This window comes from Podarcis melisellensis, assembly GCF_964234715.1.
Source record: "Podarcis melisellensis genome assembly, chromosome: 14".
NCBI classification, from domain to species: domain Eukaryota; kingdom Metazoa; phylum Chordata; class Lepidosauria; order Squamata; family Lacertidae; genus Podarcis; species Podarcis melisellensis.
Window position 1 is genome coordinate 33,314,886 of NC_138546.1, and position 12,536 is coordinate 33,327,421.

Genomic DNA, 12,536 nt, shown 5'->3' on the forward strand with positions numbered 1-12,536 from the left:
GGGAGAACCTCGGGCCCCACGGGATGAAAGGAGGCTTTTTGAACTCTCCCCAGACCACACCTCTCACTTGCCCAGCATTGCCCCCCAAGTGCTTGTCCTTGAATTCTGTTGATGCCTCTTGCTTGCTCGGATGGAAGACGGAGAGGGGTGTGTGGGTGTGAATGTAGAAACTCGTCTATGGCAGAAAGGTAAAATTTACAGTTGCTCTGACCGCTTTTGATTCCGGCTCCACCCAACACTAACATGTGATCCTCAAGAGGTTGCCTTGAGAGAAATGTGGCCCACAGGCTAAAATACCCCCCCCCAACTGCTGATGTTGTAGAAGAGGCATGCCCAACAGGTCGATTGCGGGGGTGTTTGTGGTTGATTCTGGCCAATCTTTGGACCCTGAGCGATCTCTAACTGCCCCCCCTTAAGAGCGAGAGTTTTCGAATGTTTCAGCTTCCGAATGATGAAATCCTGGAAGTAAATGCTCTGGTTTTCAAACGTTTTTCGGAACCTGAACATCTGACGCAGCTTCCGCTTGAGTGCAGGAAGCTCTTGCAACCAACTGGAAGCCACGCCTTGGTTGTCAAATGTTTTGGAAGTTGAACTGTCTTCCAGAATGGATTACGTTCAAAACCAAGGTCTGACTGTACTGAGTCAAGCTCCATGGTTTGTTTCTCCCCAAGACTGGCAGGGTGGAACAAAAGGAGTGAACTGGTTTTTGGGCACCAGAAACTGGTAGTTCGTTTAGGTTCTTTTTTGGGGGGGGCGTTATTGGCTTGTTGTTTTAATTTTGATTATGTGGTTTTATATTTTGATTTTGTTCTGTGAACTGCCCTGAGACCTCCAGGTATAGGGCAGTATATTATTGATTAATTAAATAATAATAATAATAATAACAGCAAACAAACAAACAAACAAACAAAAAACAACGGTCTCTATCCTAGGTGAGACCCTGACCTGGAAATGAAGCTTTGCCTTTATTTTCCCCACTGGCCCAGAATCTTCCCATCAGTACTCTAAATATTATCCAAATTCTACCATTTTACTAATTTCTAACATTTGCTAACTCTAGATCTACAACAGTAGAAACATACATAATAATAGAAAGCTGCCTTACAGTGGATCAGACCAACGATCCATTTCACTCAGTATTGTCTGCACTGACTGGCAGTGACTTTCCAGGGTTTCAGATGGAGAGTCTCTCCCAGTCCTACCTTGAGATGCTGATGATTGAACCTGAGACCTTTTTCTGCATGCGAAGCAGATGCTCTACCATTGAGCCACAGCCCTCCCTAAAGCTCTTAAGAACTGATAGTATCTTGGAGTATGGGGCAATTCCTGCTGGGACGGTGAGCACACACTGCAACATTTTGTTGCAGGCTGCGTGTCTTAATAAACACACACGCCTATTCTGCACAGCAATACTGAACTTCGTGCTTTGCTTCTGTTATGGGGGAATTGGAAGGCTTTCCCTCAAATCATCAGGGATGAAAAACCAATCACATTCTTATGTAGATGGGCATCATGCAGCTTAGCGGCAAAGATATATGATCGCGTTGCCATTCTGCTTCTCCCTCTCTGGAGGCGGGTTTTTCTTTTTTCTTTTGGGTATTTGAGCTGTACCAGCAATGCCTCCAAGATTATGGAACACTACACATCTGAAATGGTTAAGAATTCTGTCCTCGCCGCCAAGACAGCGGTCATTTAGCAGGCAGGGAAAGGTTGGTGTTTGTTTTTTTAAAATTTGTAAGGAGAGAATTGCAGAGGCTTGTGCTTAGCTGACAACCAAAGCAGTAAGGATTCGTCCAAGGTTCTCTTCCTGCGAATTTCCTCCCAACCTTTTGCAGTTTCTGAATTAACCAGTCTTGTTCCTGAAATGAAGCCAACACGCTGGGGAATCTCCATTGTTCTCTCAGTCCCTCTACTTCTGAGGTTCAAGCTAAGAGTTTCATTTTTATTATTATTTAATGTCACCAAATAGGCACCAACCACACATGCAAGAGGGAAGTGTTAGGGGGATTAGGGCAGCCCTGGCCTCCAATAAACCATACACCTCCTTCAAAATAGCTGGATGAGGACTGGACAGCCTCAGTAGACATGGAATGCCAACAACCTGTTGCGGACAAAATGGAAAATGTGGAGTAGGCAATGGAATGGAGTCGCTGAAATCCTGAACAGCACCAATCCAAGCTGCAACAATTAGTTGCCATTTCCACTGGATTTCTCCCCCTTTCAATTTCCGGATTTGGTTCAGAGCAGTTTACAGGCAGCTTTCAGCTCTTTCACATCTCCCTTCGCTCTTTGTTACTCATGCATCTGCAAACATTGACAAGACACTGCCAAAACTAAAAACCAGGGTGCTTGGATGTCTGGTTGCATCAAGATTCTTTTTGGTCTGTGATGCTTATATCAATGTGCAGGAGTGGATGTGCACTTCAGCAAAACACTGAAGGGACACAGGAAGCTGCCTATGCAATGGCACAATTCAATAGCAATTGGATGGCCATAGGACAAAGGACTCTGCCCTTATACTGAGTTCAGACCATTGGTCCATCTAACTCAGTACATTAACTTGCACCGGTCAGTCAGGGAGTCTCTTCCAGCCCTACCTGGAGGTACTGGGAATTGAACCTGGAGCCTCTTGCATGCAGAGCAGATACTCTACCATTGAGATGTGGTGCTTGAAAAACTTATTCAAGACAATTGTACATATATTGTGCATGTGTTTTGTCAATGGGCACAAGTGTATCTCTCACTCGCTGGATCATCACCTTGTGCTGAGTGGGCTTGCATGTTCCTATGACCCTTGTGAGCGAAGCTGTCGGGAGTCTCATATTCCCAGCAGGGTCACCCAAGACGGTAAGGTCAAAGGGGAGGAGCTAGACAAAGCATGATCCAAAAAGTCCTCAACAGCAGAACAGGTGGAAGATAACAAGCAGTATGTTACAATGGCTGTGAAGGTGGATGAAGGCTGCAGCAGATAAGAATCTACCGGTGATTACTCATGCCAATGGAATAGATCCTAACTGCAAAGACTGTGTGTTGGTCAGTGTGACAAAAGGGAGAAATGCATTAAGAGGAAGGCACACTTGGCAAACCCTCACTTTGATCAACTCCCACACTGAAACCTATGCTCCCACTGTGGAAGGACATGTGGATCCAGAATTGGCCTCCACAGTCACTTACAGACTCACTTTTAAAACCGTGTTTATGGAAGACAATCTTACTCGGCTATGAGTGATCGCCAAAGAAGAAGAAGAAAAGTGCATCTGTAATGTCTAGATGCAGACTGTCCATGCTCCAATTCCAGAATTAATTCTCAACATTCACCTAGCACTCAGGAATATGGGGTGCAGGGCAAATCAAATAAGAGAATAATGGGGTGGAATCAGAGACATCCTTGCATTCTGACTGCATTACCTGATGCTGAGGACTTGCTCTGCTTCCATCCCAGAGGGCAGAAGCAACTTGTGCTGACTCATTTGTGTAAGAGAATCTCTTCTCCAGCTGAGTTCAGAGAAAAACATCCACAGAAACAAATCTGGCAGATTCTATGAAAAATAGTCTTAGGTAATGCATGAAAAGCGAGTTGCAGTTTGAATTCTTTTATAATAAATTAGCTGAATCATAGTTACTATGGACCAAATTTTCTCAATCCATTCAGATACAGTCAGAGATATGTTCCCCACACAATTTTTTTTAGATATTATAATATTAGCAGCAGTTTATAAGGTTTATAGAAAAATTGGTATTTTAAGCAGTGATTTGGAACAAGTTCAATGATAATATGCAACCTTATGCTGCTTTAAACCTGCTGTAACAGTATTTGTTTATGCTCTTTACCTTTACTTTATTTTTGTGTACTAATAACAAAATTTATTTTGAAAAGAAAAGCCAGATGCAGTTTCTAGGGATCAAAGCCAGCTAATGACCAGTCTACTGGATTTGAACAGCTTTAGAAGTTAAAAGAAGTAATCACTGAATTTAGCAAGTTGACCAATCCAGTTGTTCAATAATAATGACAGCAATGCAGTATCAACGACAACAGAGCCAGTTTTTACTAATGGAAATGGGATAAAAAAATCTATCTAACAATCAAAAAACCCTCCTGTAGACTCCAACCCTGTATCTGATGTTTACGGATGGTGGTATTTTGCCAGTAGGCGTGTTCACATGTTACATGCAATGAGTGTACAATCAGCATGCTGAGTGTATATTCTGTGTACATGTATATTCAATGGTGAAGCTGTACAAATCGACAAGTGTACACTTTCATGCAAACCCTTGCACATTTGCTGAGACAGCTTCCACCCGTGTTGAGAGTATTGACTTGATGCACATACATGGTGTGAGCATATTTGGAATACATTGCACTGTTCTGACTGCCACCTCCACCCCCTGCAAAAGGAAGTTGTAGATCTGGAAAAAGTGCAGAAAAGGGCCACTATGAGAATAGGATGCTGGATTAAACCAGACCATGGCCTGATCCAGAAGGACGTTTCATAGGTTCATGGGAGCACCTGCCTCCCCACCAGATCTGGCAGAAGTGCATGAATCAGTGTTCAGGTGAGGAATAAGAATGTACAAAGGCCTTGTTTCCTGTTTTGGCTTGTATTAGTTGCGTGGAGCACTGTCTGCATGCTGCTGCAGTTTGTCTTCTGTCAAAAATCACTTTATTCATCTCACTGTCCAATGTGGGTGAAATTACGTAAATTGCATAATTAATTTTGTAAATTACCTTGCTATTTTGTGTTATTCTACCCTATCCATTCCAACACAAAGGAAACACAATGCAAATGGAAAAGAAACGTAATAAATTAAGTATTATTTCTGGACTGAGAGCAGCAGCAACAAGAGCAAATACCAATTGTATTCGCTGGATTGATTTCTGTTCTGGGCACGTGATGAATTAGCTACAATCGGCAATTCCTGTTCCCATTTCCATTTCTATCAGAATTCTTGAACAACCCTGCACAGGAAGTCAGGGCTGTGCCTGCCACTCAGATGTTTCCACAGAGAGCTGTCTTTGTCACTTCTTATCCTTTTGAATAAACATTGTTAGGATGGTGCAGCAAAATCCCCAGGAGTAGCTGAGATCCTTGTGGATAAAAATCTTGAGCAGGGAATGAGGAGTTCTTTTCAGCCTGAGGGCTGCACTTGCTCATCGGCATCCTTCCAGGGGTGGGGTTGCATGCTAGTGGTGGGAGGGGCCAGAAGCAGAAGTGGGTGGGGCAAAAAGTGTGACTCTTACCTCTACATGGTAGAAGTCTGAGCTTCCCACCCTCATTCCAGACCAGCGAGAGGCATAATGAGAGTTGAAGGAAACATTCCACTCAGGCAAAAGCACCAAAGGAGGACACAAAGCACAGCCATTGAGGGATGTTGCATGGGGATGAGGGTTGTAAACTGGAAAGGCGTGTGACCTCAGAGGAGTTCTGAAGCTCAGTTGTAAAGGTCTGAAGGTATTTGATTCATTGGCTTGAGAGCCCTCATCCCCGTCTTGAGGAATAATTGCAGCAGGGAAAGAACTGTCTAAGTTTCTTCATTGGTATCTAGGACTACTTGGGCAGCAAGAGTCTGGATCCAATAGTCAATACGGTGATTCAGATCCTGAGGAAAACCTACCCCAAGACGCCACTTCCTTCAGCTACTCTCAGCAGCTCCTATTCCTTCCCCATCCCTGGGGCAACTGGACCTTCACATCCAAAGTCTGAAGGTACTGTAAATTACTTCAATGTGTTAAGTGGGAAGGGGAAAGGAATGAATCAAGACTGAATGAATGGGCGACTGCTCCACCAACCTCTGTTGGTTCCCAGTCAGTTCCCACTGGCTGTCAGTTTCCTCCCCAACAGTCTGAGTGTTGCCCTTGTAGAACTTAGCAGGAAGGAGGATGGGGACAAAACTAGAATGGGTTGGTTCTGCATGTCATTGGCTCTGGCTCCACCTACTGCTGGGCTCCTTGCTCTCTGCTCCATCAGTCCCAAGGGGCTCCAGCTGCCACTGAACTGAAGTTATCATCATATGTGCTAGGGTTGAGTAACTGTGGAAAAGGAGGAGATGCTGGCTGAAAAAGAGAGAAGGAGTGAGCTAAAGCAAAATCTGCCGGATGTTCTGTTGTGCAAGCCTTACTAAAATGAGGAGGAGCTTCGTTTTGGGGAATTGCTGTCATTTAGTGGTAGAGCATCTCCTTCACATGCAGAAGGTCCCAGGTTCAATTTCTGGCATCTCCAGGTAAGGTTAGGGAAAACTCCTTCCTAAAAGTCTTGGAAAGCTACTGCCAGTCAGTGCAGTCAGTACTGAGCTAGATGGACCAATGGTCCATATAAATAAGCTTCCTGTGACCCCTGCAGCCCTCCAGATGTTGTTGGACTCCAGTTACAATCAGCCCCAGCCAACAAGGCCAATGGCCAGAGGTGATAGGAGCTGAGGTCCAGGAAAATCTAAGAACATAAGGAGAGCATGGTGGATCAGGCCAGTGGACCATCTAGTCAAGCATCCTGTTCTCACAGTGGTTGGCCAGCTGCATCAGTGGGAAACCCTCCAGGAAGACTCAAGCACAGGAGCATTCTTCCTTCCTGTGGTTTATAGCAATCAGTTTTCAGAAGCATTACTGCTTCCAACTACGGAGGTGGAACATAAACCATCATAGCTAGTCACCATTGATGGACATATCATCCATGAATTAGTCGAATCCTCTTTTAAAGCTAGCTATCTGAAGGGCTACAGGTTTCCCTCTCCTGCTTAAAAGGGTCATTAAAAAAAAAGATAACTCCTACATGTTAGGAAACAGCTGAGGCATTCATGTGCTGTGAAATTCTCCCTGTTGTTTATCCTTGGATGTGAAAGAGCTCGACCTCCTGGGTAGTTTGGTCATCAGTGGGACTCTTAGTCTTGTCAATGACTCATGCTCTCTTTTATCTTCATGCAGATGATTGTGATTATGATGTTGAAGAAGAAATCGAGAAGGACATAGAGAATGAGGATGTGGAGAATAAGGAGGAAGTATGTATTCTTTTGGACACTGTTTAAGGCCAACCATCCATGCATCAAATAATAAACAAACAAAAAAAGGCCAGGACTCCTACATCTTTAATAGATGTGGGAAGAGGAAACTTTAACAGGCGCAGCCAGTGTTGTGGTTGGAATGTTCAACTAGGACATGGGAGACCAGAGTTCAAAGTCCCACCCAGCCACAAATAAAGCTCACCAGATGACTTTGGGCTAGCTCCTATCCATCCCTGCCTAACCCATATACAAGGTTGTTGTGAAGGTGGGGAACACCAAGTACACTGCCTTGAAACCCACCTCCCTATTGACCAAAATGGAGGTGTGTGTGTGTGTGTGTGTGTGTGTGTGAGAGAGAGAGAGAGAGAGAGAGAGAGAGAGAGAGAGAGAGAACATTGTTTAGGGAGTCCAAGCAATCCTTCAACCAAGAATTAACCATTCCTGACATGAGGCACCATCACGGAGATGGGTGGAGTGGGAGGGAGGGAGAGAGATAATGTCCTGGGATAATGGGAGCTAAAGTCCAACATAATTCGGAGAGCCATAGGTTCCCTAACCCTGGTGCAAATAAATAGTGCCTTTCACAATTACCTTTATGGCTCTTATTCTGCAGGATGATGACTTAGAGACAGATGTTGAAAAGCTCATGTCAAAACCAGATCTTGACCGGCCTGAATCAGAACTCAAACAATATGAGGCCATGTGTCCAGAACTTTGCTGCAACTTTCTGGTGAGATTATGAGTTTACAATCTTTGAATAAATCTGAGAGGCTGCTGTATGGTAGAGGCCATGTCAGTGCCTTTTATCTTTTTTTTTTTAATCTTGTAAAGGAGTTGGAATCAGAATCTGAAGATGAGCTAAACTCTGAGGATGTTCCTGGGATCCTGACGGGCTCCTGCCTCCACGTCATTCCAAACGCTGCTCCCTCAAAGCACCAGCCCGAATGCAGAGAAAAGGACCAAATCACTGAAGATGGAAAACTGCCCCCAAAGGCTTCTGGAGTTCCAGTACAGAGCTGGGTGAAAAAAGTGAATCCGTCTCAAGAACTTGAGAAAGTAGCTTGTGATGAGTCAAAGCCTTTGGAAGGTTTCTTCAGAGATGGTGACATCCCAGACAAAGGCTGTGCAACCACTCTGCACACTCTTCCCAAGGACATATTGAGGAACAGAACAACTTCTCAGCCTCAGCATATGAACTCCTGCAGGCCCAGTTGCCAAAAGACAGTGGAGGCTTCTGAGGTTGTGAGAAAGCTTTTGGAGAGACATCCGGGGAATATCCCTTTTCACAACCCCCGCTTTTACATGGCAAGGGCTGGCTCCACACAGTCCATTCCAGACTACAGAGTGTTGGCATTCCCAGATTTCTGGGGTCACCAACCATGTCCTTATAGCCAGTCTGTTCAGCAGAGGAGATATGGCATCCAAAAGTAAGTCTCCCCCTTTGTGTTATAAAGATAGGGCAGTAAAAAGACATGCACACAGACAAGCACAGTGTCATGTGTGATAAGATGGAGCAATGTCAGGTATCACTCCCTCTAACAGCCAACTTGGGGAATGAGTGCCAACAGTTACATGGTCAAAATGTGACCATGGAGAAACAAGAGGCTCCTATCAGCGTGCCTTTGGGTACCTTAAGCATTGGTGGCTGGTGCCCATTGATGCTGATGGGGCAGAATGCAGGGAACTCAATCATTAGGTGGAGCCAGAGCCAATGATAGGTAGAGCCAACTTCCTCTAGTTTTGCCCCCATCCTCTTTCCTGCTGAGTTCTTCAAGGGCAACGTTGAGATTAAGGAAAAGGAAGCTGCCCATCCCACTGGACTGGCTGTAAGTAAGAAGGCAGGGAGGTGATAGCTGGCCAAGGGCAGGCTAAGGTTGGTGAGGCAGTGCCCTAATTGACCAGCCTCCACTGACCTCAATATTAGCTGAAGAGCAACAACAAAACCTGTTTAGAAAACCATACTATAAGGGGCCACCTGTCTCTCCAATTACAACTGAGCATGCTCAGTAGCCCGATAATGCTGAGTGTCTGTTGAAGGGATGAGGAGGAATGGAAATCTGGGGTGGAGAAGAAATGTAATGGAGTTTCCTGGAAGAGGACATGGCTGGCTGGCTGGCTGAAGTCCTGAACTGGATCACTTACATGTTTTAGTGGAAGTTCTGCTTGTTTTAAAGAATTGAGGGTGGAAGCTGCAGAGAGACAATGATATTTTTAAAAATGGGGAGAGATTTCCTTCTGTGTGCATAATTTCCTCAGCGGCTTAGGCCTTGTTCTTCTCATCACAGGGCCAAAATATTTGATGACATCCGTCGTGTCATCCAGCCAGCTGATATAATCAATCGAGTTGTCTTTGACTTGGATAGCTCCAGGTAAGTTTCTGTCTTCTAGATCAGGGTGATGTCATTGGGAACTAGAGCAAGGGCAAGCAACTAACTATTGCATTTATTTAAATTTCCAGACTCTTTTCTACTAATGCTTTTAGGCATAAGACATCCAATGTAGAATGAAATGTCTAATGGAAGTCAGATGGAATGTGAAAGGAGGTCAGGACTGACATTCATTCCCCCGCAAACTATGACCCTCACATGCTGAAAAAGCAGCCCAATGAAAATAATTTGAGAAGTTAGCAGATACACAAATGTCTGTACTATAATCAGACGTGAGCTTTGGCATATCTCCATGGGAATGAGCTTCACAGTGATGTAGCTGCTCTCCGAAATGAAACTTCTGAAATGTATATCTTGCCTTTCAGTACTAATCAGTATTCCCGAAGCAGCTTGCAACAGCAAAATACAAATACAGCCCCTATGTAAAACAATAGATCACAGGGTAGAAAGGACTAACAGCCAGTACAAAAAGTTAAAGCCGCTTAAAAGGGATAAAAAGTATTTGTTTGCTATTGCAAAGTGGGCGCCAGGCAGGCTTCCCAGGGGAGCAGGATTCATCAGTAGGTAAAACCACTGGTTACAAGGGGAAGAACCATAGCTCAGTGGTAGAACAATTTCCAGGCTTCCCTGTGAAGAGGAATTTACAGTGAATTCCCTGGGAGCTGTATAGTTGAGAGAAGAATAGGGGTCTCCTCACAACTCTCAGCACCTTTAACAAACTACAGCTCCCATAATTCATTGGGGGAAAGCCATGACTATTTAAAGTGGCATCATTGTGTTTTAAATGTATGGTGTGCAGGTGGCCCAAAAGATGTGTAGGAGTGAAAACAGGCCATAACTTTATTGATTACAGCAGTGATGGCCAAACTTGGCCCCCCCAGCTGTTTTTGGACTACAACTCCCATCACCCCTAGCTAACAGGACCAGTGGTCAGGGATGATGGGAATTGTAGTTCCAAAAACAGCTGGAGGGCCAAGTTTGGCCATCACTCAATTACAGCAAGGTAAGTGGGGTGGCACTGTGGATTAAACCACAGAGCCTAGAACTTGCCGATCAGAAGATCGGCGGTTCAAATCCCCACGAAGGGGTGAGCTCCCATTGCTCGGTCCCTGCTCCTGCCAACCTAGCAGTTCAAAAACACATCAAAGTGCAAGTAGATAAATAGGTACCACTCCGGCGGGAAGATAAACAGTGTTTCTGTGTGCTGCTCTGGTTCTCCAGAAGTGGCTTAGTCATGCTGGCCACATGACCCGAAAGCTGTACGCTGGCTCCCTCGGCCAATAAAGTGAGATGAGCGTCGCAACCCCAGAGTCGGTCACGACTGGACCTAATGGTCAGGGGTCCCTTTACCTTTACCTTTAAGTGGGATTCGCATGGCACTGTGGCACAGATTAGTTTTCCATTTTGAACTTCAATGTCCTGCTTGAAAAATACTTGCTGAGGTATGTCCATGAGAGTTGACCAATGGAGAGAGCCTAATGTGGTGCAGGCCATGTGACTGGCGACCGCTGACAACCTGAGTGATGTTAGGCACGACCTCACCCAAGCAATGGCTGGGAGCTCGTGTGCCACCTCAGGTTGTTTGCGTATCCTGCCAATACCATTTCCACCCAAGTTGTGACAGAGAAAAAGACCAGTGTCTGACAAAGTCATCTTATCACTGAAAGAGGGGTAAAATACAGCCAAGAGCCAAGTGTAAAATTTCTCTCCAGGGGGCAGCTGCCATTGATATGAATATGCCCTGTTTGAGACTGTGAAGATAGTTAAAGTAGTCAAATAGTCTTATTTGGTACAGGCCAGCTTCTTGTGAAGTTTGGAGAGTGATCAGTGCTGAAACTTCCCAGACAATCATGTACTTGCTTCACAGTGGTTTTGTGGAGCCTCTCCTCCTTCCATCAGTGTTGAAACAGAATCAAGAGGATGGAAAGCTAATCTACCTACAGGGGATCCAAACAATGATCAGCTAGCTGCATTTCTGTTGCTCCCAGCTGCCTTCCTTTAATTTTCCTAATATGGAACTGGAGTAGCAGCTGCTGCTCCTCAGCCATCAAGCCTTTCCATAATCCTGTTGAAAATCTTGTTTCAGCTCCTTGAGCTCGGATGCTCCAGAATGCCTGAAGTTCTTCTCCAAATTTGAATCTGGAAACCTACGCAAGGCTATCCAAATACGAGAGTAAGTAGCTGAAATAACCCCACAAGCAAGAATGGGGATAGCAGTATGTGCTTGCAATGCTTCTGCATGGGGAAGGGCTATAGCTCAATGGTATAGCATCTGCTTTGCATGCAGAAGGTCCCAGGTTCAATTCTCAGCATCTCCAGGTAGAGCTGGAAGGTAGGAGGTATGGTAGGAGGACCAAGCTTGCTGGCTGGTGCTACCACCACCATCTGAGGAAGGCCCATAGCTCAGTAGTAGAGCACCTGCATTCATCTCCAGGTAGGACTGGGAGAGTCCCTTGTTTGAAATCCAGGACAACCATTGCAGCTTACTATAGACAACGCTGAAGCTGCAACAGTTAAGTACAGTGGTACCTTGGTTTAAGAACAACTTAGTTTATGAACAACTTGGATTAAGAACGCTGCAAACCCAGAAGTAGATGTTTTGCTTTATGAACTTTGCCTTGGAATAAGAACTTCCTGTTGAGTGTGTTCCATTTGTAAATTGAGTCCCCCGCTGCTATGGGACGTTTAAGAATCCTTTGATTTAAGAACAGACTTCCAGAACAGATTAAGTTCGCAAACCAAGGTACCACTGTACTATGAAATTGATAGGAGTTTGCCACATAGGTGCTATTATAACATAGGGATATGCAACACAGTATCTCCAGCAGCACAATCAGATGCCTTCACCTGCCCTAACTCCAACAAAACATGTCTCCTCTGTATTGGTCTCTACAGCCACAGCACGCACTATAACTCTCTGATGGTTTGACTTTACCCCCAATGGTGCCATTTTCCATTGTCTCCCGAGACAGATGGATGTCAGCAGCAGCAGCAGCAACAACAACAAGCCCTTTATATGTTGTTCTAATACTCACCAGCCCTGGCTAACTTGTACAATGGGAAGGGATGATATGAGTGGTAGTTTAGAAAAAACTGACAGTCACCACATTGGCTACCTAAGTCCCAATGGAAGTTGGTCCATTTGAGTGCATGGGG

At 44.9% G+C, this 12,536-nt stretch overlaps 1 protein-coding gene across 4 annotated transcripts in view; it reads left to right on the forward strand.

The window, feature by feature from the left end:
- AGBL1 (AGBL carboxypeptidase 1) overlaps positions 1 to 12,536 on the forward strand; it is a 420,669-nt gene that overhangs the window by 78,333 nt on the left and 329,800 nt on the right. For all 4 annotated transcript variants that reach the window (XM_081888461.1, XM_081888462.1, XM_081888463.1 and 1 more), the window contains 6 exons: positions 5,545 to 5,704; positions 6,917 to 6,990; positions 7,607 to 7,723; positions 7,825 to 8,420; positions 9,279 to 9,362; positions 11,467 to 11,553. In XM_081888461.1, coding sequence (XP_081744587.1) covers positions 5,545 to 5,704; positions 6,917 to 6,990; positions 7,607 to 7,723; positions 7,825 to 8,420; positions 9,279 to 9,362; positions 11,467 to 11,553 — 1,118 coding nt within the window. The remainder of the gene's footprint in view (positions 1 to 5,544; positions 5,705 to 6,916; positions 6,991 to 7,606; positions 7,724 to 7,824; positions 8,421 to 9,278; positions 9,363 to 11,466; positions 11,554 to 12,536) is intronic.